Consider the following 25687-nt stretch of genomic DNA (forward strand, 5'->3'; position numbering starts at 1 on the left):
CTTTCTAGCCATCTCATTTAAGATGCTTCTCTCTTGAAAATAAAATAGCCAAAAACCAGAGCAGTAAGGATTCCATTAATTAAAGTAGTGTGGACTTGTATAATATGATGAAAATGCAACTTACATTAGTTTGCACTTGACTAAAGCATGCTGATTTTGTTTATGTGGAAATATTTTGTAGCTCTGTTATCTTTCAGAGAATATTCTTTCAGTATTAGATCTATCTTTATATTTTTTACTTCAGTTTCCTGTTTTGCCTGCATGCATATATTTGTAATAGTTACCCAGAATTAGAGATGTAATATATGGCTATAGGATAGAAGACAGCCAAATATGCAGTCTTATGTGCTACTCAGATCCACATGTATCTGCCCCCAGATATGTGTGTATGTAGTATTCAGATTTAGCTTAAATTATGAAGACTTGCTTTAATATACAGTATTTAAATGTAAATAAGGGCCTTATCTAAAAGTTCTTAATGATCTTTATTAGGATCCTTGAACCATTTTTTTTTTTAAATTTTTTTTTAGAGAGAGAGAATTTTTAATATTTATTTTTTAGTTCTTGGCAGACACAACATCTTTGTTGGTATGTGGTGCTGAGGATCGAACCCGGGCCACACGTGTGCCAGGCGTGTGCACTACCGCTTGAGCCACATCCCCAGCCCCTCCTTGAACCATTTTTTATGACGTGAATTCACATTTGATTATTTTATGAGTGAAGTAATAGGAATAGAAGATAACTTGTATCTATCTGTTCCGTTAGCAGTCTTATGCTCTGTGTGCTTTTCTTTGCTAGTTGTATTGCCACATGTATTGATGATTGACTTTGTGCTCAATTTTGTTTTAACTTCTCTATAGGATAAAGTAAGATTTATAAGAGTTGGTAAATTGAGGAGACAAGATTGGTTACAAGTTTAGTACATACATTAAAAAGTATACAAACTCTGGACCATGGCGACATATCATTTAACATTTTTATTAAAAAAAAAAAAAATCTTGAGCTGGATGTGTGGCTCCGTGGCAGAGTAACTTGCCTAGCATGCACAAGGACCTGGGTTTGGTACTCAGAACTGCAAAAAATAAGTAAAAAAGGTGTTTTTTTTTGAAAGCCTTTCGGAATTGAATATTTGTTATTGTGTACATTTTGCTTCTAACTTGTTTGTGGTGCTGTAATTTGTCCTTGTGGGTGAATGCACCCTCAAATGAAGTATTTTATTTCTGTACAGCAAAGTAATATAGTTACAATGATTTTGGCTTTAATTTGTCTTGGTACTTGGAAATTTATAGGTTTACTTGGTAGATTATGGCCTTGCTTATCGGTACTGTCCAGAAGGAGTTCATAAAGAATACAAAGAGGACCCCAAAAGATGTCATGATGGCACTCTTGAATTCACCAGCATTGATGCACACAATGGCGTGGGTATGTCCTCAGTATTTGAATGAGAAATATGCTGCTAATATTTTCAACAGAATTCCTACATGAGTCTTAATTATGCATAAATATAAACAGGGAGATAAGAATTAAAGAGGCAGAATGGGATGGAGATAGAGGACAGAGGTTAGACTGCTACAGTTATATAACATGGCCCTCATGTGTTCTCTTCCCTCTCATGTCCTATCCTTCTAAGATGTCCAAGAATGTTGCAGTGGCAAGGTGGTTCATTTCATTACAGTGAAGATTTCTTTTTGGTTTTAAATAGCTTTAATTGAAATATTGGTTTGTTTTCTTTTCTAATGTCTGTAAGTTTCTTATTCAGCTACAATATTAGAACAGGTAGCTTTTATTTTGTCACCGATTAAGCTTATTTCTTCTGCAGTCATTTATATTTTCTATGTCGAACACTGGAGAGTCTCAAACACCCAGTTCTTAACATTTTTAGTATCTTCAGGCTTTCCAAAGACAATATTAAATGTGTCATTGTTTTATAGTTTATTTCCTCCATGTATAGACTTAGTTTGAAATCCTAGGGTTTGTCAGTAATACTTGTTTTACCTTATTGCACTATATGTATTATACGTATATGTATATATGTATATATAATATACATGTTTTTATATAATACATATTATATATACATATATAGTACATAATATAGGTGTCTATAGACACACACATATTTGAAATAAAAGTTATTTTATTATGCTTAATTTTCTTCTTTTGTATTTGTAGCCCCATCAAGACGTGGTGATTTGGAAATACTTGGTTATTGCATGATTCAGTGGCTTAGTGGCCAACTCCCCTGGGAGGATAATTTGAAAGATCCTAACTATGTTAGAGATTCCAAAATTAGGTAAAGAACAAATTGAGTTATTTTGGAGGGGTGGAAGCATGATAGGGCAAATGTTCTTGGTCAGAATCTCTCAATAGGAACTATAGTTTTAAATGATACTAATCTGACAGTAAGAAAGTACTTATTGAACAGGAAAGTTTCTTGGACTTCAATTTATTTTAGAAGAATGCCTATGAGAGTATTTAGGATGTAATTCAAAGTTGATTAATGTGCTCGTTACTGTTACTAACTCTTAACAATATTCTGTGACTTCAAGCTTCAAACAATGACCCATTCTTTAATTTTTAACAGATACAGAGAAAATATTTCAGATTTGATGGAGAAATGTTTTCCTGAGAAAAACAAGCCAGGTAGGAAAAGACTTCTTAAATGTTCATAGGGGTTTTGTTTTTCTGGAAAGAAGAAGGCATGGTGTCGTGAAGTGCCTTCTTTTGGAAGCATATAGGTGTTTTAAGTGGGGACATTGTACTGAGCCTGCTCGCCTAAAAAAGCACTTCCCATTTCAGAGGTGAGCTGCAAGTGAATATTCGTACTCCATTGAATTATTCAGTGCTTTGAGGAAAAGAAGCAATTTCACTCACCTGTTCAGCTGGTATTCATTGAGGCTTGTTGTATGGTAGGGACTGTTCTAGGCACTGGGATATGCATCATTGAGCAAAACAGAATAAAACCCTGCCCTTGTGGAGCTCACATTCTAGTTGGGAGTGATAGTAAACAAGTAAGTGAATTTTATCATACCTCATGTCAGTACTCTGGAACAATAAGAAAACAGAGAATAGGATTAGGATATAGAGATGTGAGAGGTAATAAAGTGGGGAGGAGGATAGAAATTTTGCATAAAGAGATCAGGAACAGCCTTACTGAATGGGGGACATTTCAGCAGTTGTCAGAGGAAGTAAGGAAGTAAGCTCTGTGGAAGGCTGAGGAATAGTTAGTGTTCTAGGCAGAAGGGACATAATGCCAAGTGGATTTGAGAAATATGTCCTTTTTTGAGCAAGAGTGTAAGGTTTGGAGAAATAGTGATATTGACTTTAAGGGAAATTTCTGGCTTCTGTTGTGACACACTATAGAGGGGCAGATTCTGAGGCTATAGTAATCAAAGCAAGGGAAGTGGCAGTGGAGGAGGGACAAGTGTGCTCGTTCTCTCTCTCTCTCACATCATATATACACAAGTCTTTTCTGGCCTTTGCTCAGTTGTCCTCCTCTTCAGAGAAATGTCTGTCCTATTTATTTATGCTATTTAACATTGCGGACTACCACCCACATCAGATATAATATGGTTTTCCCAGAATTACCCTTTGTGCCTCCAACCAGTTAACCTATCCTCATTGGCTTCACTTCTAACACCAAAGATTTGTTTCTGAGATTTATAAAAATGGAATCATACACTGAATGAAATAGATACAAGTCCTGCCCTCATGAAATTAGCCTTAGTTCTGTTAATATCCTTTTTCTTTCACTCAGTGCTTCGTTTGTGAAATTTATCCTCATTGTTGCATGTTGAAGAGTAGTTGTTCATTTTCATTTCTATATAGTATTCCATTATGTTTATATACCGTTATTTATATGTTCTACTATTAGGTCATTTCTAACTTTCAACAGTTACAGATTGCCAATTGCATATACATAGAAGTATGTTGTCTACCTGCAGTTGACTTCTGTGTATTCTATAAGAGGTCACTTTTTTTTTCTCCATCTCCAGGTTGATATGGAGTTTACCCAGCAGTCTTTCTTAAAAAGACTGCTCTTTCCCTCTGATACCACTTTCTTATAAATCAGGAATAAATCTATTTCTGAACTTTTTCTTTCATTTGTTTTTTTGTCTGTTTTTGAGCTACACTCTTAATTATTGTAGTTTTATCTTACATCTTTGCATCTGGTGAAATCTGGTAGTTTAAATCCTCTTGCACTGTTTTTCTTTAAACTTGACTTTGCTATTCTTGGCACTTTGCATTTTAGTTAATAAATTTTAGAATCACCTTGTCAATTCTACATATGTACATCATGCACTAAGCTTGCTAGAACTTTGGGACTGAATTGATTTTTTAGATTAGTTTGGGTAACAATGACATCTTTGTAGTAGTGGTGAGTCCTCCATTTGACTAATATGGGGAATATATCCATTAAATTTGTTCCTACAGTTCTCTTGATGAGGTTTTATAGCTTTTTCCTACAAAAATATCTTGCTCATATTTCATTGCATTTATGTTAGGCATTTGATGTTTTGGAATGTTATTTTAAGGGGTATGTTTTAAAATTTTTGTTTTCCAACTGATTTTTTATGGATGTACAAATAGAATGGTTTTATAATGTATTTACCTTGTCTCTCTGACTTTGCTAAATTCACCAATTCTAGTAGGTTTTTTTTTTAAGATTTTTTAAAAAATTTAGATTCTGTAGGAGTTTCTTTTACATGTACTGTCATGTTGTTTGCAGCTAAAGACTTGTATTTTTTATTTTGCTCATTATGCCTTCTGTTTCTTTTCTTTCCTCATTGTATTGGTTAAAAAAATGTATGATTTTTTTCAGTAATGCTAAATAGAAGTAGTAAAATTAGATCTTTTTCATTTTTCATTTTTCTCAGGGAAAATTTTCAGTATTTTGCTAGACCCAGTGATGTTTGTTTTAGGTGTTTTGTAGATCCCTTTTTTCAGATTAAAAAAGTGGAAGTTTGGGATTTTTTCTTGTTGTGTCCCAAGTATCTACACAGAGTACCTGGCGCCCGGGCGTTCCAGTATTGGAATTAGTGAGTGTGTCTGTGTACCACTGACAGAATGCCTCCATGAATTGATGTGAAATGGAAGAAGAAGAGGAGGAGATTTAAGAAAAACAGATTTTGGCCTCAACCAGGATGGAATTCTCAGTAACAGGGAAAACTGCAGGGAATAGGTTTTAGGGTTAGGTTAGGAGTTTCGATTTGAATTTATTGGGATTTGAGGGGACAATTACATATCTAAGAACCAGCATGTGAGGCAGGGAATATGTGGGTCTGTGGGTCAGGGGAAAGAACTGTGTGTGTGCCATTAGCCCTGGAAGGAATTTGGATGTTGTACTATGTTGATCTTCTAGGAATTATTCTTATGATAAGGTTCTGCCACAGTGTGCAGAAAAACCAGAAGCTGATTTTTATGGAAAAACTGGGCCTTCTTGTTCCTTTCTTTAATTGCTTTTGGTGTGTTTTATTTTTTATTAACACAAAGAATGCTGCTCTATTTTATAGTAATATTGGTTTCCATGGCCAAAAAATATTGGCTGTGATACTTGTACTTAAGGACATTTTAGTTCCAGAATTTTATTCTAGGTTTTTTTTTCCTTAAGCTGAAAACTACAGTTATGTTATGCATATTTAAATTTTAAATCTATGTTCTCTTTTGTTATTTCTCACAATTAAAAACATGTTTTTATTTTGCCTAACAATTCCTGAATTGAAAAAAACATACTTTCGCTGGACAAATGATTAACAAATTCATATCTTAACAATGCGTTGTTGCTTGCATTTTGATTTTACCATAATCGTGAATCATTTTCTTAGGAGTAAGAGATAAGTATGTCATATTTGTGATTAAAAGTTAGAAATGATTGTGTTATTCTTTCAGGTGAAATTGCTAAATACATGGAAACTGTGAAATTACTGGACTATACAGAAAAACCTCTTTATCAAAATTTACGTGATATACTTTTGCAAGGACTAAAAGCTATAGGAAGTAAGGATGATGGCAAGCTGGACCTCAGTGTTGTGGAGAATGGAGGTTTGAAAGCAAAAACAGCAACAAAGGTGAATTTTGTTATTAACTTATCCTTCAGACTTCTTCTGATTATAATTGCAATGAATACTGATTTTTAGGAAAGTAAAACAGTAGCTAAATGAAGAAAATAACAGATTGTTTGGCAATTAAATGTTTATCACCACTATGCAAAGGAAAACTCTTTTTATGACAACATAACAGTATGTACAGGATTGTAGAAAAATAAATATTTATATATTTCTCATGTCCAGTAGCAAGTTATTAAATATCTAAAATGATTTTAACTTGAGATGCTGGTGTCTGGCAGTGGGATATTGAAGGAGCACTAAATTAATGATTTATGTGTTATTTTCTCTCAAGTCTTCCCTTAGGGTTGATCTTATTTATAGGTAGAGGAAAAGTGTTTACCATTTGAAAGTTGGCATAACTTCCTTTATAAAAATTTTCCTTCCTACCTTTCTTTTTTTTTTTGTAACAGGGATTGAACTCAGGGTCACTTGCCACTGAGCCACATCCCCAGCCCTGTTTTGTATTTTATTTAGAGCCAGGGTCTCACTGAGTTGCTTAGTGCCTTGCTTTTGCTGGGATTAGCCACTGGGATTATAGGCATGTGCCACCACACCTGGCTGAAAACTTCCTTTTTTTTTAGAGAGAGAGAGAATTTTTAAATATTTATTGTTTAGTTTTTGGCGGACATAGCATCTTTATTTTATTTTTATGTGGTGCTGAGGATCGAACCCAGGGCCGCGCGCATGCCAGGCAAACATGCTACCGCTTGAGCCACATTCCTAGCCCAAAAACTTCATTTTTTTTAGTTTTGGTATGTCTACCATTTTAACATTGTTTTGCTCTTTAAAGAAATGTCGAGTGTATCTGCATATAAGGGGATTACTTTTTGGAAATATGAAGAAATAATAACCTGCTATCATAGAATCATTACATAAGCATGTAAAGAGCTCTTGGTATCACTTAAAAATTTAGATTTTATAGGTGTGCATTGTTATTAATTTACTGTTGGTTAATTTTTGATACTGTTGGTTATTTATTGATAACCTTACTTTCTTCAGTAAAATCAATTAGCTTTTTTTTAAAATAAGGAAATGGAAACTACATTTAGAAGAAAAATATTTTTTCAAATTATTGGCTGTTTTTACTCTTGTTAATTCTATAAATCCCAATACATTCCTCTGGTAATTTCAGACTCCAAACTATTAGAAAAAAGCTTGAAAATTTTTCCTCTCTTTTAAAATCAGAAGCAGCCTACTAAAAGGTTTTCCTAAGCCTTTAACTTAAAAAAGAAATAGGGATTTCAAAATTGGTTCATGAATTTTACTTTCTTTGGCAAATAGCTGGTCTCTTTTTTGGTAACTTTATATTATAGAGTCTGGAATTATATGCATGTGTGTTGTCATATGTGTACATTTTTTTCTTCTTCCTTCATAAATTTGTCTTAATTGCATTTACTCCATATTTGTGGTCTACAAATGACCTGAAAGCCAGATTCAGGATTGAAATGAAGAGGGTAAAGTGGAAATCTTGAGTGAAATTTTTCATTAAGATAGTAAACTTATTGTTGCACACATGTTTAAACATACAGCATGCATTTTATTGATTAGGACAGATTTCTTTGCGTTAATATTTATAGCTAGCTCCTATAGTGTTGATTTCTAAACTGTTGTTGATTGAGAAGATCTCTCCTACAGTGAGACTTGTCTACAGTAACTCCTCCTTCCTTTGCAAATCCCTGTTGTTTGAATCTACATGCCGGATAAAATTTGTTTTCTTTGACCTTATAATTCTTTTGTGTCCTTGGGTCGTTCACAGGTCTGGAAATTCCCTGTTGGACCATCTCTTACATGTTTAAAGCTTCATTTAAGGCAGGAAAAAAAAAAGTATGCCAAATTGAACTATGAGGAGGTTTACTTCATTAGTTTATTATTTCCCTCCATGCCCCACCCCTTTCAATACCCATTGCTGACCCAAGGCTATTCTATATAGCAAAAAGATATTATTACAGGTTAAGATTAGTTTAGATAAGATCATGAAACTGCTTGATATCCATGCAACTGAAGTGAGTTAACTAGTTTTCACTTTTTCTCTTTTCATTTGTGAGATGAAATGGTCTGATGATACAGCTTTCTAAAAAGCCAGCCTGCCTGCTTGCCCCCACACCCTCCCTCCTTTCTTTTTTTCTTTCTTTCTGAAAACATTTTCTTATAATAAATTGTAAATGCCTCCACTAAAACAAATGAAAGCAGTGTTCCACTGATGGAAAAGTTGGCATCTCCCTGGGGGGGGGGGTAAAAAAAGCTTTCTCTGAGAAACTAGTACTCTGTCTCTTTTTTGTAAGGCCTATAATTCAGTTGTCTTTTTTTGCTCTGGTTTCCAGGAGACTCAAAACTAAAAATGGTGCTTTATACTAGAAACACTATTAATTCTTATAATTAGTATATTTGCTCCCTCTTTTCCTTTGTCATAATTGTTGGAAGTAAAAAGTATATATACTTTGTGTTTATCAGAAGTCTCTCTTTGAAAGGGGTAAGTTTAAATAAGTCAATATATATTTCTTGTAGGGTTACTAGAGATATCTTTTATGGTACAATTTTTAGGAATAAATTAATAATGGAATAAAGCAAGGTTTCTTTTGAATCTTGCAACCATGTTCTTTTATGGTGAAATGTATGTGCAAACTGCAGTTAAATAAGAAATTTGTGTACTTGGGAAAATATGTTCTTCCCAATAGCTAAAGAGTTTTATTTAAAGCCCAGAACTTTGGAATGGTTCAAGGCTGAAAAAGAAAGAGGCCAAGTATAAATCTGCCCTTAAAAAGTACAAAGTCCAAAGATTTTCATTGTTGATTAGAACTAAACACTTTCATTAGAATGTACATTGCAGTAGTTATTGGAGTTAGTGTGCACTCTTAAATGAACATTCAATAGTCATTGTAGATTGCCTAAATTATGTACCTGATCTGAGCTAAGTCTCTAGGCCTGCCCAGGTCAATAATGTGTGGTCCATCCTTAAAGAATGGCTTAATTTACTGGACTCCCTCTCCCATCTGGACTAAGAATGGCTAAATTTACTGGAAAGAACTCAGCAAGTTAAAAGAATGCTAATAACTCCATTAGCTGTTTTCTTCTAGGGTTTTGACTAAGTTGCTTACCCAACTCAAAAGAAAGAGCTGTTGATTGGACTCGCTTGACTTTTATCCCTAGGGAATTTTTTAGTAGATCTAGAGTATGGCCCTGAAATTTGTATTTTATTTTTTCAATTTCTGACAGTATATATTATCCCTATGAATGATCTACACATATCTTCTTTCCTGTCCCTCATTTTACCTCCCATTTTTAATTTTTTTTTTCAATTGTATTATACTAGTTGTCCTTTTTCTCAGTTTCTCTTAAAACTTATCAACTATTGTCAGTTAAACCTCTGCTGGTGCTCAGCCTGGAGCAGGGTACAAAGATTTGAATAGAGCAGCAGCCTTCCACTGAAAGTGTGCATCTTTCCTGCCCACCTGCCTATGTGCCTCTTCCCTGCTTTCTGACTTTACTATGAGCTGAGCAGCTTTCCTCATCTGGGTCCTTTTCTCATGATGTGCTGCCTCACCTTGGGCCCAGGGCAGTGGAGTCAGCCGTCTGTGGACCGCTGTCTGTGGACTGAGACCTCTGAAACCATGAGCCCAAAATAAACTTTTCCTCCCCTAAGCTGTTCTTATTGGGTATTTTGGTCACAGTCACACAAAAGCCAACTTAAAACAAACATTATTATAATTTATTTTGGGAAACATATGTATGTATTTCACATTGAGTATATATGTAGTGGATTTCTGAGGCATACGGTTTATTTATGTTCAGTTTTTTTAGTGGATACTGCCAAGTAGTTTTTCCAAAGCTGCTCTCAGTTTATACTACCATCAGAAATCTATGAGAGTTCCAGTTGCTCACTGACACTAGCTATAGCATTATACTTCAGTTTACCTATTTTAACGTGTAAACTGACTTTTATATAGTTTTAAGCTAATTTCATTGAAGAATATTGGTTTTTGAGCACCTTTTCATATGCTTACTGACCTTTATCATCCCTTTTTTGGTGAAGTGCATTGTGATTCTTTTCCCCTTTAAAAAATTTTTCTTTTAATTTGTCAAAGTCAGGTACTTGGTATGTATGTACTACATGTACAACACTATCTTTTAGTGTGTGGTTTATCTCTTCATTCTTTTAATATGGTGCCTTTTGATAAATAAGTTTTTCATTTTAATGAAGCCCAGTTAATCAGTCTTTTTGTTTAGTGCTTTTTGTATTCTACTTAGTGAAATTATGTCTACCTCGAGATCATGAAGATGATTTTACTCATCACATTTAGGTCTATAATTTAACAGAAGTTGATTTTTGTGCATGGTATGAGTTAGTATGTGTCTCTCCCAACCCCCAGCCTGAACCACTTATCCAAAAGACCACTGCAGTGGGCACTCAGGTGGCTGTAGGTTTGGGACTTATTCTGGATACCCCCTTCTGCACATGGGCCTGCTTATTGTTCTTTTTGCTAGTGCCATTACTTGTTTGAACTACTGGCTTCATGATTATATCTGCTGGCGTAAGTCCTCTAACTTTGTCGTTCTTTAAGATTGTCTTTGCCATTCTTGGTCCCTTTGCATTTACAGATGAATTTTAAAATCAGATTATTACTATAGATCTATTTGATAAGAACTGTCTCCTTTATAGTATTCTTTTGGGTATGCATGTATGAAACTGTGTGTGTATGTGGGCACACGCACGTAGAACTGGAGATGAAACCCAGGGGCATTCTACTGATAAGCCACATCCTCAGCCCCTTTTATTTTTTTGAGACAGGGCCTCGATAAGTTGCCTGGACTGGTCTTGAAATTGTGGTCCTCCTGCCTCAGCCTCCTGAGTCAGTAGTATCACATGTGTGTACTGACTGGTCTAGCAGCAGTGCTCTCTTCTGTGATCATGGCTGACCCTATCTTTATTTAGATGTTCTTTCATTTATCTCAGTTGTGTTTGTGGTTTTTCTATGTCTGGAGGCATCCTACACATCATCCATCTCTATCTTCTTCTAACAGCTTAATTATTTCTTCTGAGTTTCTGGGATTAATTCAAGCCTTTCCTTTGTGTCGTTCAGGCATCCGCTGGTTCTGCTGTTTTTCCTGTTTCTAACGTGTGAGTACTGTGATGATGACTGTTTTTTGTTCGACTCTTCAGTTTCCTCCTTATGCCTTTGTTCTCCTGTGTTAAAAAGTCATTTCTTCCATCTTTTTAGCTTTTGATGCATTTTATAAACTATCCTTCCTTTTGGAGGGTGACATTTTCTTTCAGGGTGGAGGAGCCTTCAGTAGTTGTTTGCATGCTAGAGAGTTCTTTTTGTCCTTTGGTGCTCTGATGTCATTGGCATGCTTTTTCTTTTGATCTTATTCATATTGAACAGGGAGTTTTATCTGGATTTGCTAGGTTATTGAATTTGTTAATCTTGGACTTTCCCATATTATGAGACTGTTTTTCTTTTTTCCTAACAGTTTTGATTTGAGGATTCAGTATTTTTAGTTTGTTTTATTTGTCTAAGGGTGTGTGTTTGAGGAGGATCTGGTGAGCCATTGTCAAACTGTTTGGTCAGCCCACCCTTAGTTGCTTCCATTCTCTTCCTAGTTAAGAGGCAAAATTTTGAGTCATTAACTTGGGTCATTTTTAGTAACCCACATTACCATATCGCCTCATGGCTTTAGTTCTTTATGTTTTCTTTCTTTTTCTTTTTGTTATCTGATGATTCCCTGATTATTGTTGAAGATAATTAGTCTATAATGATTTCTATTATTTCGCTTTCTTTATCCAGACTTTTTTTTCTGCTGAGGGAGGAAAGCAGAATCTATGGTCTTGCTCTTGGTGGGTCTGTGGGAGTAGGAAGTATCTCCTTTTTTCAGGGGCTTTTCAAAGTCTTGTTTTCCAAGCTGGCTAACTTTTTGCCTTCTTTTTTTTTTTTTTTTTTATTGGTTGTTCACAACATAACAAAGCTCTTGACATATCATATTTTATACATTAGATTGAAGTGGGTTATGAACTCCCAATTTTTACCCCAAATGCAGATTGCAGAATCACGTCGGTTACACATCCACAATTTTACATAGTGCCCTATTAGTAATTGTTGTATTCTGCTACCTTTCCTATCCCCTACTATCACCCCTCCCCTTCCCCTACTATCCCACTTTTTGCCTTCTAATTGAGAGGCACTGGTGGACAACTTGAGAATGTTGTTCACTCATATTTGGTTCCCTGAAGCTTCCTGGAAGGCTCTGGCAAACTGCTTGGTCATCACCTTCAAAGGTTGAGCTGTGAAGTTCTTCCACTTCTGCTTGTAGCTGAAATATTTCTGAAATATTTAGTGGTTATTTTGGGTACATTTCTTCAGGTTTTAGGTGGGAGGAAGCTGTGAAATGTTATCCCCCAAATGTCCTCAGTCATTTCTTTTTTAAAACATTTTAACTTTTGTGTGATCATTTAGAGTCTGAGTCTTTTTTCCACAAGAATGAATTCTCTTAACTCCTCATAACCATTTCTCATATTAGAGTTGTCTGAGATTTTAGTTGTAGTTTTTGTTTTTTTATATGCCGTGTATCATTAAGTTTATGAGTCTTACTGATATTTTTGTTACCAACTTTTTTTCTTGTTTTGTTCCTTCCCTTGGAATTAGCTTTCAGAGTATATGTTCAAGTAAGTTTTTTTAAAAAATATTTATATTTAGTTATAGGTGGACACAGTATCTTTTTTATTTTTATGTGGTGCTGAGGATCAAACCCAGTGCCTCATGCATGGTTGGCAAGCAGTCTACCTCTGAGCCACAACTCCAGCCCTCAAGTAAGTTTTTTAATAGAACTTTTGAGTGGTAACTTTTCCAATCCTGTCTGTATTTGTTCTAATTGAGTTATTTGGCCATGTATAGAGTTCTTATTTTTGAAGAAATTACTTTGTTATCTTCTAGCATCCAGTTTTGTTGGTTCTGTTTCTTGTTGGATTCCTGTTTTTTTCTAGTGTTGAATCTCTCATTTTCTCTCTGTCCTGGCATTCTGAATTTCACAATAGTGTGTATTTCATATCTTTCCTGATACCTGGTGGCCCCTTCGGGTCTAAACACTTAATACCCATCTTTAAACTCTTGCAAACTTGACCTTGGCATGTGTGTACGTGCTTTCTTTTATCTCCCTTCCAAGGACCTCCTGCTGGAGGAGCTTGGGAACTGTGGAAGCTAGCTCTCTCCTCCTCATCTCCTGACTCTTCTTCAGATTTTTCTTTTCTGTCCTTAACATTGTTCTGGGTGGGTCTGTGGGTTTCCTCTAACTCACTCATTTCATCCATCCTTGTTTTCAGTCATATATATTTTTTTCTTTGGGGTATTGAAATTCCATCCCCTGTCCTGGAGCATGCTTTACCACTGAGCTACATTCCCAACTTCCCTTCCAGTCATATTTTAAGGAAACTGTTACTTTCTTTGCACCTCGTCTTATTGTTTTACTATTGTAATGGTCTAAGTCTCTTGGAGAATAGCAATTATAAGCTTTTTATATTGACTCTCGGCATAGAGATTAGTTCTCTGTTAGAGTTTACTATCTTTTTTGACTCTTTGATTTCCCAGATATTTGTCAGTCTATTATTTGATCATATTTTTTGTTGATTGACTAGTTTTAGTACTGCATTCTAGAGCCGAATTTGGAATGCCTCTGAACCTGTTAATGTAGTTTTGATTAACAGCCTCATTGACCATTTTTTCTGTGTAAGCAATGATATACACATGCACTGTTTTGATGTTTGTGTATAATAAGTACCTTGCTATAAGAGATTATAGAAAGAAATTTTGTATCATGCAAATGCCTTAAATGTTTCGCAGGATGGGGAATTTATTTGTTGAAGTAGTGAAGGGAATGCATTTATAAGATATGCTCAATATAAAATGAATCCATGTTTCTTTGATACTATGGCAAATTCTTAGGGAATAATAAACATTTCTGTGTCTTTAATGAGGGATGATTTTAAAGATTTTTGTGTGTGTGTATGTGTGGAGATTTTCTGGTTTGCCTTTAAGATTGTTATGAGGATTAGAAGGGATGTACTAAGTGCTTAGAGCCGCAGCAGGCACTTACTAGGTGTGCAGCAAATGTTAACTATATTATTACTGTGGTAAAAATTATTTTACCCACATTTAAGTTTTCTCATCTTTCTGGTTTCTTGATGATAAGAAAATAACACATGGAATTTTTTTATTTGAATCTCTTTTAACACCATCTTTAGAACTAAGATTGTGTATTCTTAAATGTCCAGTTTATGAAGTAGGTATCAGATACATATGAATGAAGCTCAGCTTACCTTTTGCTTGATGAGCATATGTGCTGTAGATCATTTTAGATAGTAAATGACTATGAATTGGTAAAGGTTGATTTTGCAATGAAAGAGAAAATGGTGATTACTTTGAAATAAAGACTCCAAAGTGTAGCTCCATCTTACTTAAGTTAAAAGCATGTGTCAAATTAATGGAGTTCCTCCTGAAGCTGTTGATTGGTAAAGGATACTAGCAGTTGACACAGGCAGATTTTCTGTCTGCTGTCTTCTGCTTGTGTGTTTAAGGACTAGGTGTTTGGGAGACATGGATTTATTGAAGAAAGATCAGTCAGTCTCTTTAAAAATAGTAATTCTACTATAAACCTATGTTTTCTAAGAATCTTGTTCACAAATGACTTGAGATTATTTAAATTCCCACTACCATATACTGATAGGTTTTCATTGAAGTATTTTTCCATATAAATATTAGCTTCCTTGGTTTAGCTTTCAACACCTTATTTTTATTAATTCTTATTTTGGGTATTCTCCAGAGGAATTGGTACTGGTAATAGGACATCAACACTTTAAACTTTAGGTTGTTGGCGGAGCATTTGTGTAGTACTCTATGTTTTGTCAGGACTTAAATTATTCTATGCTTTCTTAAAATATATGTAGGTAGTTATGTGTCAAACACTATGCTAAACTCAGCAAGGGTTATGTATACTTTGTAGCTTCCACATGAGACACACCCATTCAGAATGATGAAGCCAAGTCTCAGAAGAGGCCAAGTGACTTGCCCTGGGTCATGCAATATTACTATACATTCATATATATTCATAGAGCATTTTGGGGGAGGGGGTCATAGAAACTCAAGATACTTAAAAATCCACCCCACCCCCATCTCTTCTAAAGTACTTGGTTTTAAGCATAATCCTAAAGGTAATGAAGACATAGCTAGCTACCCATTTGCCTTTCTCCATAAATTGTCCTTAAAACATCTTAATTTCACTCAAAGTTTTTGACATCAGTGGTATGATGAATAGATGTCCTGTTGATTCTGACAAATTAGTCTTCTAGAGCTTGATTCATTGAATCTCTAGAAACATCTTTTAGCTTGTTAAAGTACTGTAAGTTTGCTCATGTTGAAGTTGCATGGTCCTTGTGATGTGAAAAGGCCATTGTTGCCAATAAGTTGGATTTACTGGTTTCAGAAGTGCTGCTGGAAGATCTTTCTAGGTTGTGGTTGCTGTTATATGAAATTTTGATGAGAGTACATTCTGCTGCCTGGCGCTCTTCCGTAGGTCATGCAATCGAGGCATGGTATTTTCTCAACTTTTGTGCTCCTTAACACCAGAACAAGTCCAGGAGGCTCTGAAGCAGCTTTCTCTATCAGTTGGCCAAACTAAAGGAATACAATAGGCCTTAAGAGAAGAGGTAGACAAGTTATGACTGCATGTGAAAACAGTGCTCCTACTAACCAGTGTTTCATCCATGGAGGGACCAGGCAGTGCAACAGCCACCCATGTGTCTTCTCATTTACTTGTTCTGAAAGACTTTACAAATGCATCTGTATTTTTAGCTGCTCTCATATGGATTAGTGGTAATTTTGGGTGTACAATTTTCAGATAATTATAGTAAATTCTTCATGGTATTAAAGAGTGAGATAATGTGAACTAATAAAGAAAGTTGATATTCTAAACGTATAACAAAGTTTAGAATATCAACATTCTTTATTAGTTCAAGTACTAAACTCTTTTCCCCAGAACTGCTAATAGTTAGCACATTAATTGAGTTACATTTTCTCTTCCCACCTCCAGAGTCGATAACTAAAAGTGTTGACAGGACAAAGATCTAAATGTAAATAAACAACAAATGAAACAAACAAAATCAAGGGTTGACTATGAAGCCATTTATAGGTCCATTTACACATGGATTGATACTCACAGAATGAAATTTTATGTAAGTGGGATTACATTGTACTCTTTGCCTGTGTTCAGAAGGAGATCAGTACTATTTTGGAAGAAAATTTTTAATATTTCAGTCTTCATCACTGAGCTCATTTAAAGAGCAAAGCACTTCAATGCTTTCTAGCAAAATATGTTTAGATTATTCTTCAAATTCACATGTCCTTCTTTATAAGTCACTTACTTATTTCCTAACCTGCTTAGCATCTTTTTATATCTTATAATTATATTTAATCTTTCCATGCATTTCTTACAACATATCTGTAATTATTTAATGTTCTTTCAAATAATAACAGTTTTTTGTGAGATTCAGGATAAGATATTGAAATCATCTCTTTATTAAAACACTAGTTGACTAGTTGCTCTGTGGGTAAAGATCCATGGATATTTATGTATCAAACCTGTGCCAAGTTCAGCAAGGATTAGAAAAATGAGCAAAACAGTCCTTTCCCAAGAAGAGCCATACATAGGAGGAAGATTCTACAGAGGGGAGTGAAGATCATCAAGAAGTACACACATCTGTGCACTGTACCTGTTTGGAAAAAATGCATTGAAGTCACAACAATGAGAAACTGCTGCTCCATACTGAAAAGTCACATAGGGAGGCAGCATAGCTCTGTGGAAAGGATAGGGAGCTCTGAGTTCTAGTCTTTTTGCCACCGCCAACTGAGAAACTCTGAGCAAATTTCCTCTGGCTTTCTTCTTTCCCCAGTTTTTCCTGTCTGTCTAGTGGACTTTAACTAAATCTTCTAGTTTGTAAATATTGTGTTTTAAATCATGGATTTGCTTTCCCTTCATCGAAAATACAACCTGTATTTTCACTGTTTTCAGATACGTTTGGGCAATGAATATCCTATTTTTAGTTATTATTAAGGAATATAGTAATAATTTGTAAATTGTCTATATTTGCATGATGATTTCAAATGGACTTAATCAAATAAGATTAAATAATTAGAGCAGTCACATAATTTATATTCAGAGTTCTTTAACACATGTGCAATACCAAACATTTATAAATATTAGGTTGTCAATTCTGTTATAAAAATAAATATGTATGATTTTGGAATAAGGGGAGGGGAATCCCAACAACACTGCCAGGGCACTCAAGTCTCCTTTGGATGTAGCTGTGGGTCTGATAGACTTTTCCTAGAGACTACCAAGAGCATTTGGAGGGAATCTTTCGGTGATTGACATGGGAAGCAGAGAATTGGTCTGGGGTTTGTTTTTGAAGATTTTTGTTCTTTTTTCCATTGAAACAGATTTATTGGTCTCCAGTCAGTGTTGAGACCATCAGTACATTATCAGTCTAAATTTATTTAGCTGGTTTCTCTTCCTTTTTCTAAATGGGAAGTGAGAAGCTCCTAATTAACTAAATTTTAACCTAGCATATTTGTATACTCAGAAATATAATGTGTAATATGTATATTAATGCCCTTTGAAATAAACCTAATTTTAACGATATGATGTTCCCAAAATACCCTATTCTGAGTGTATTTTATAAGTGATTCTTATGTATCATACAATGTTTTGGTTTCATTTATTCATGCAAGTAAAAGCACTTTTGAGGCTTGGTATAGAATGTGACAGAATCAGAGATTGGTATAGTCACTTTGTGAAGCTGTTCTTCCATTTGAAGGGAACAATATTGTGTACTACTGGAAACCTAAGCATGGTGACACATCATGAAAAGAGGCATTTGGAGATACTCGGAAGAAAGCCTATAGCAAGTTTTTGGAATTTTACTCATCGCCTTATAAAATGAATAACATACTTAAATACTAGTAAACTTGAAGAACTTTGGCCTTTTCCGTTGGTCTTTGACCATTGGTTCTTGCTATCAATGTTACATATGTTATCAGAAAAGTTGAACAGGCGATACCTGGCCAAAATGTAGATCCAGTCTTGAAGCACAGGTGTTCCTTTTGTTAGTTGAATACTGTCTGATTTTCATTCCTATGTAATTTACCTGCTCGGAGATTAAGAAAGCTCCTTTTTATTAAATAAGCTTGAAAATAAGATGAATGCTCTAGGTTCTTGGGTAGAAAATATTGGATAGCTCCCTTTATAATGAGTATTTAAAAATCTGCCCTCCCCAAACTGGAAAATGCATTCTCTCTTGTGTGGAAAGCAATATAGTACTGAAATATTCCTCCTTAATTTTGGTCTGAACGAACAAAAGTGTCTGTGTTTATTCCTGCCTAATGCATCACAAATCTGCTGACATGCTAACCTTGGAGTCTTGGCTGGCGTTAATCAGGCCTGTGCACCGGCAGGCAGGATGCACCTAATGCACTCCATCAGTGCTGCTTGCATATGGAAGTTCTCACGGGGGAGCTGCCCTGTGCCAGCCGAGGGTTACCTGCCCACTGCAGTTATTGTATGTAATTATCGAACCAATCTGTTCAGCCCAGCAGGGTTTAGATGGTAATCATGAAGCAACACTTTGGAAAAGAAAGATGTAAGGCACTCTCTCCTTCTCTCATCAGTTATGTGAAGTTATAGCCACTCTTAGAGCTATTTTTGAGAAACAATACCTCCATATACAAATCGGCTAAATGAATGCTTTTTAAAGTTTAAGATTAGTCAAGTTGTTGTTTTTGTATCTGTGAAGAATTTTCTTTAGGGACACGGTGGGTGTCTCTGAGTTCTGATCTTTTTCCACAGCCACCTTAAGCATGTTTTGAAACAGTGGGATTAATTGTAATACCTAGATAATAACAGTTCTGACCATTTGTGGGGTTTAAGATGATGTAGCTTGAATAGAGTTCAGCTTTCTCATATAGTTCTCTGTGGAAAAGAACCCACTGTTGCCATTAGGAGACACAACAATGTGCTGTCAGCAGGTATTGTCTTGTTTTATAGCGATATACAAAATGGCCCGCAGCAAGGAACGCTCTGAGATGGAGTCTAACTTCATATTAATTGTTAGGAAATATAAGTGAGGACATTCTGGTGCATCGTGATTCTCTGAAATTTGGGACATATCAGATAATTTCCTAAATGGTACAAACTTATTTTAAGTAACCTACAGAAGCTCTGAATTAAAATTTGGATTTTTACCCATTTAAATATGAAACTACATGGGACAAAGTTATAAAAAATACATTTTATACTCATGACAAATGTCCCTTGTTAATTATATAGAGAGATATTAAGTAACTTAAAAGCTTGACATAGGACTGGATTAGCTAAAAATGTTTTAATGATAGAATGTAATAAGAGGAAATTGGATGAATATTTGGGAAGAATGGATGGTAACTCTCCTAAGTAACACCCAACCTGGAAGATGAATAGTGGTTTTTGAAAGTTTAGGAAAGCTTCATACTTTTAAGGTTGTTCATTCACAGTAAAGCTTAGGACCTTCATATTTAAACTTTTAATAAAAAGTACTCTAAAAAAGAATTTATTAGAAGTTTGTCATTATTGATTCATGAGTATGATTTTATCACCAGTATTGGTGTTGTGTAACCACTGACACAGTATGTGAGGTAAGGTGTGTATTCTTCCATTTTTCAAGTAGCTACCCTTCCCCTTCCAGCCCCCACTCCTGCCACATCTGAAAGTGAGAAGCATGACTATCATTGGCCTGAGTGGTGACAGCAAATTTGTAAAATGTTTCATTTTGAAAATGAGTTTCTTTGATCATCCTGATGGTCAAACATAGCTTTCAACGGTGAACTATATTAAATATGAAAACTTTGAGGTGGATAGAACAAGTATGCCCATCATCCAGACTGTGTAGCCAGAAGTTCTCTTATTCCCCTTTTGTTCCACTTCCCATTCCTTCTCTTAAGTAATAACTACCCTGAAATTATAAAGATTCTTCCCATATGTTTTGACATAACCACACTGATATACATTCATGTAAATACTAATTTATGATAGGTTTGTATATTTACTAGTTAATCAGACTGCATCTCTCTATTTTTATATGTAAGAAGAGAAAGAAAGAAATAGAGGAAAGCACTGAATCTAGTGTTGAAGATATGGAATGCTCAAATATACAGACAGAGGAGGCCGCACAAACCCGTAAGTTGAACAGTTTTGCATACCTTCTATATTAGGCACAAAGATGTGTTATTTGGGTTATATAACATTTTGATTTTATTACAAAATATATAAATCTTATATTTGCATAGCACGTATCACAATGTCTTCTATGCACACATTATCTTATTATTCTTAACATTGGTCATAAAGTTGGGACTAGGAGTTGAAACCAAGCAATTAAATGGCAGAACTGTTGTGAAAGGGCAGGAGGTAGAGGCCAGAACTCTTTTAACTCTCTCACCAGTAACTTCCACTCCCTCCCACTGATCCACATACCTGGAGAGAAAAGTGAAGGTCAGGAGTCAGTACTGGCTTAGCACACTTGCAAACTTCTTGCTGAGTTGCCTGGTTAGTCCCAATGAAGCCTGCCAATTCTCTCTCAAGTTAGGAGGCAAGGAAGAAGCATTACATTGTCAGCTTTCAAAGCCCTTGAGGCAAAAGGCAAGGTCTGAAGTCATTTCTTAGGTGGCTGATAAACTGGGCTGAAGGCACTTCTGATAATGGAGTACCTCCAGAAATGACATTCGCAGAGCAGCATATGCAAGGGCAGGACTCAGTGGACTTTGTCTCACATGTGCAGTCAGTGTGCTCCAGGTTTCAGGAGAGATGTTTGCCTGAGTAAGGGAGGAAGAGAGTCAGTTCTGCCCAGAAAAACTTTTTTTTCAAGATTTCTCTCCTGTCTCATTACCTTTTTATTATTTGTTGATTCTGGACTATTTCTTGATTTCTAATGCAAAGGCTTATTTTTGGTAAAAAATTCATTATAGTATAAATGTCCCATCGACTTAAGGCAGTGATGGATTTTACTTTTCCCTTTGATAGTTTCCCTGGTGTCTGTGTATGGAAAGCAAAATATTCAACTTTCAGAGAGAGTCATCTTTGTCCTGATTGATTTTTTTTTAACATTTTCCTTATTATATGTTGTGCTTAGAGCCTATCTGCGTATCTGCATTAACTGAGAACCATGAGGTATCTGAGGAGGCAGTCTATAACTTCACTCTGGAGGCTAAAGGTTTTGAAGTAGTCCCCCTTTTTTCTGTTATTTGCTGTTTTTCCTCCCTCCTCCCCTGTCTTGTTCATTTTGTTGTTAGGAAGTGAGGCGCCCCAAGGAGCAACTTATGGAAGCCTGTCTCAGCTAGAGGCTAGCAGCAGCCCCTGTGACAGTGAGTGGGAACCAAGTTAAGGAGCACTGATAAAGATAGGGTAATATGCTTACTTTTCAAAATCCCTTACATTTTAAGACTGGTGTTTTTGGTTTAGGAAGGGTGCATTTTTCTAGATAAGGCTGCTGCCCAGTAAGACTTAGGTTTGCAGGTGGAGTTACAGCTGTGTGTGGGAAGACTCAGGCTTCTCTTAACAGCCTGCAGGCCATTGTTACCTGAACTTGGCTTAATGAGCACCAGAGGTATTTGTTTTGATAGAAAAGTGATTTTAAATTCTAGTAAAATATGAAAAATGTTTTTAGTGCCTGAAATTTTAATATAAGGTCCTCACATTGATAGTTATTCCTATAATATATTAATATTTTTATTTTATTAATGAGAAAAGAGACTAGACTCATAGATAATTTAAGGAGAACAGTTTAGATTTTTTGATATAACTTAAGATAATAAAAAATGATCAAATTTCCCCTTATTCATATAAACTCTGAATTGCTTTATTTAATTTTTTAAAAATTTTCCCGTTGTAATTCATTTTTCGCCTAAAGTGCAAGTCAAGATATTTTACTTTAAAAATACTCATTTAAGAGAAATATTATTTGGAATGGTAAAATGTGATTGCTTTTGAGCAAAAAGAAGGAAAAAAAGTTATAGGCTCATATAAATAAACGTGCGTGTGTGTGTGTGTGTATTCTCAGTTTAATGTAACTTGAAGGAGTAAGTCTGATTTTTAAAAAAATTTTTTAAAGAAATATGTAATACAATTCAGTGAATTTTGTGTTTTAGGGCTTTAAGATTTTGTGTCATAATCATGTTTCAAGAATAGGTACCTCTAACAGCAGCTTTAGAAATGTCAGTTTCTTCATTAACAATTTTATTTTCAAACACAATTTATGGTTTACAATATGGTAAGAGATTTTTCTCACTGTGTGATCTTTCAGAATGCTGTGCCTAGCAAAATGGGAGCAACTTTCCTTTAATATCTATTTAGACCATTTTAAAAACATGTATAATTTTCTTGATACACCTAAGCTCATTTTGAATAGCTGGAGGTCCATTGTGTGAGAACGTACTCTGAAAGCTTTCCGCACGGGCATTGTGGGGGCTTTCTCAGAAAAAGAGAGGGGTGATGGGGTGGTTTTCAAGAAGAACAGAGGCCTCTAATCCTTTTATTTTTATGCAAGGCATAATTTTTACCAATTGAGAAAATTTGGTTATTTGCTGCAAGTAATTTTCCCCATTTACAGAATGATAAACCTTAAAAAAAAAAAAGTGCATATTCTGGTATTTCAAAACCATGCCAATATTTTAGAATTGTACTAAAAATTAGTTAATGTAACCATGATATTTATGGCTAGTATACCATGTCCCTCCTGTTCATAAAATGGAAATTACTCTTGGTGTTATTTTTGAATTATCATGGGTTTTTATCCATTCCTGAGATTTTTCGGGAAGGAATGACTGGTCAAGAAATACATGTTTTTAAAGGCACCCTACAAAGAAGTTTCCCACTTGTTTTTTTTACTGTCTTAATTATACAATTATAGAAGAGTGTTCTAAACTAATATATGTTATTTTTCAAATACCAGATTTTACACAGATCTTATGACCTATGGTCATTAATAGTGTATTATGAAAATAATTATGTTTTAACTTAAAGAGAAAAGAAAACAGACTATTCTATAACAATCAGAATTGAGTATTAGGGAAAATGTTGAATTAATAATACAACAGAGTCTCCAAGGTGCTTTATACTAATTACATAATAAATTCAGGGTAGCAATAGCATTTTGATTTGCTGGGAGAAACTTTAGACCGAAGCTGGTAAGCAGTAATATTTAAGAGCAAAATGTCAAATTAGGACATTAATGAGAATAGTGCTATTTGGATATAGCTGTATTGTTCTTTGTAATATGCCCGTAAATTCAAATTTTATGGAAATTTTTTAATTGATTTGTATTGATTAATCAATTGACCTTGATTTTTGTGATACATCATTTTGTCAATCTCACAACCAGAATACTTCTAATTTTTGATGTAAAATTAACTTAAAAATTCTTGAAATACAAACCTAAAAATCTGTTGTGGTGTAATTTTAATAGAAGGCTATATCACAAAAACTTAAGAAAAAAATCTCAAGTTTTTAATTCAAACACTGTTTATTTTAAGTGACAAGAAAAAGGGTAATTTATATAAATTTAAAGTTTGCTGTAATTGAAATATATGGTAATTGAATAAACTGTAACTTGCCGAAGTAACATGTTACTTTTTAAATTGATCTTCCAGTTAAGTAAGTAAATAAACCCACAGTAAGAAAACCTTTAATAGTAAGAGACTATTATTATATACATGGTAGAAATTTTGTCCTAGACTAGAATATGTTGTGTCCTTTTCAGAAAAGAAATGTAGATCTCTTTGCTGTTCAAAGTGTTCACTGATAAATCAGAAATTGCAAGGCTATGCCTCGCTCTGGTGCCATTGCTCTGTTTAGAGAGAAGTAGGAGGCCTGGGAAGGAAATGGCAGCACTAGGCAGTGTGGCCTGGCTGCAGCAAGCCTCCAGCAGCCCTGTTGTTTTCAGCTGGAGTGGAGGGCCAGGGATTGTCACTGGAGACTTAGAACAGCATCAAACATGATGCTTGTCTAGGAAACCACTTGACTGGGAGCTGTGTGATTCCCACTTGATTCCCAGTGGGAAAGGTTTTTATTCTAACCTAGTCTGGTGCTTAAAGAGCACAGGTAAAACTTTAAACCCCAAATCCCTGGCATGCTTCGCCTTCTCACTTACCCCTAGGCAGTGGGTGTTTGTTGCTGTAGTTTATTTACATTTGGGGTCAGTATTTTAATTTTGGGGGAGAACTATTTTAGTACCAATGTAAGTTGGATGTGTTTTTACCAGTAGAAGAGTTCTTAATGCAGATAGACTTTGCTAGCATATTTTTTGACATATTAAAAGAATTAACATAATTTTCTAAGATTTTTATGATGTTGAATTGTACCTTCTTGTGGAGATTTCATCCACAAACCGATCATCAGAGTCGATTAGATTTTAAAGTATTAATAGCTGTAGATAGAAGTATTTGTACGTTTGTTCTTTTGCTTATATAAATTAATGATTTAAATTTCTTTGATTTCTCTTCAAGGTTCAAGAACCAGAAAGAAAGTCCAGAAGTAAATCAAATGCAGTGAACCAACTTTTTTTCCTTTTCATTTGACTTTTTTTCTCCTTTTCTGTTTTAAGTTTTATTTTCATGGGAGTGTTGAGGGGTGGGAATAATAATTAAATACCTATGTCTTTGAAAAACAAACTTTTTTTTTAATTAAAATGAACCCTTGTACAGTTTATTAAAGGCTAGTTTATGAAATTCCAAAATCTTCAGGTTTCCTCTTTAAGCTATCTCAGTCTGTGTGTGCATGAAGTTTTAGAGTACATAGAAGAAAAATTACCATGAAAATACACTTTTCTAATCATGTGCATTTCTCAGAGTAGACAGAAATGTTTGTTGGAGTCTTCATTTTTAAGGAAAATTTAAAATAAAGGTCTCATTATTTGCTTGGTATAAATATGTTTTTTTTTTGGTGTGTGTGTGTGTGTGTGTGTGTGTGGTGGTAAGGTTTGGTTTGTATTGATTTTTGTTGTTGTTGTTCTCCATAATGTTTATTGAGCACCTGCTATAGGAGACATGAGGTGCACACAAGGGCAAAGGCTATAAAAACATGCAGTAGGCACAGTGTATTTATGAGAGAGAAAACGCACATATTTGAAAATTAGATTATAGAAGAATGGTATGAGTATGTAAGCCGTCTGACAAGAAAATGGGATAAATGATCACATGGGACACTGTCACAGATTGTGTAGAGCCTGGTTGCCTTTAAGGAACTCCTGTCTACCGGATATATTCATTCACAGGAGATGATTTTCTTAACAAGTTTTATTTGTGCAGCAAATGATATTTGTACATCAAACCAAGCACTATAAAATTTCAGTGATTAGAGATTTTAAGGTGTAGAATATTTAACTTGTCTTGGGAACAGAACCTCAGAATTTTAATATTTATGAATAATTCCAAGATATATTTCTCAAAGTTTACTTTGTTAGAAAATTGGGATCAGACATATTCTCCAGTGGGTAGAACACCTTATCACCTGTA

At 34.8% G+C, this 25687-nt stretch overlaps 1 protein-coding gene across 7 annotated transcripts in view; it reads left to right on the plus strand.

The window, feature by feature from the left end:
* Vrk1 (VRK serine/threonine kinase 1) overlaps positions 1–25100 on the plus strand; it is an 86364-nt gene extending 61264 nt beyond the window's left edge. For 4 of the 7 annotated variants that reach the window (XM_040274548.2, XM_040274552.2, XM_040274551.2 and 1 more), the window contains 7 exons: positions 1290–1422; positions 2173–2293; positions 2585–2643; positions 5890–6068; positions 20267–20357; positions 21470–21581; positions 24680–25100. In XM_040274548.2, the coding sequence (XP_040130482.1) occupies positions 1290–1422; positions 2173–2293; positions 2585–2643; positions 5890–6068; positions 20267–20357; positions 21470–21561 (675 nt within the window). In that variant the 3' untranslated portion in view covers positions 21562–21581; positions 24680–25100. The remainder of the gene's footprint in view (positions 1–1289; positions 1423–2172; positions 2294–2584; positions 2644–5889; positions 6069–20266; positions 20358–21469; positions 21582–24679) is intronic. The other 3 variants (XM_040274554.2, XM_005333899.3, XM_040274555.2) reach the window with 3 other exon arrangements.
* Positions 25101–25687: the final 587 nt, after the last annotated feature.

Source organism: Ictidomys tridecemlineatus, chromosome 5, assembly GCF_052094955.1.
Source record: "Ictidomys tridecemlineatus isolate mIctTri1 chromosome 5, mIctTri1.hap1, whole genome shotgun sequence".
Classification (NCBI taxonomy): domain Eukaryota; kingdom Metazoa; phylum Chordata; class Mammalia; order Rodentia; family Sciuridae; genus Ictidomys; species Ictidomys tridecemlineatus.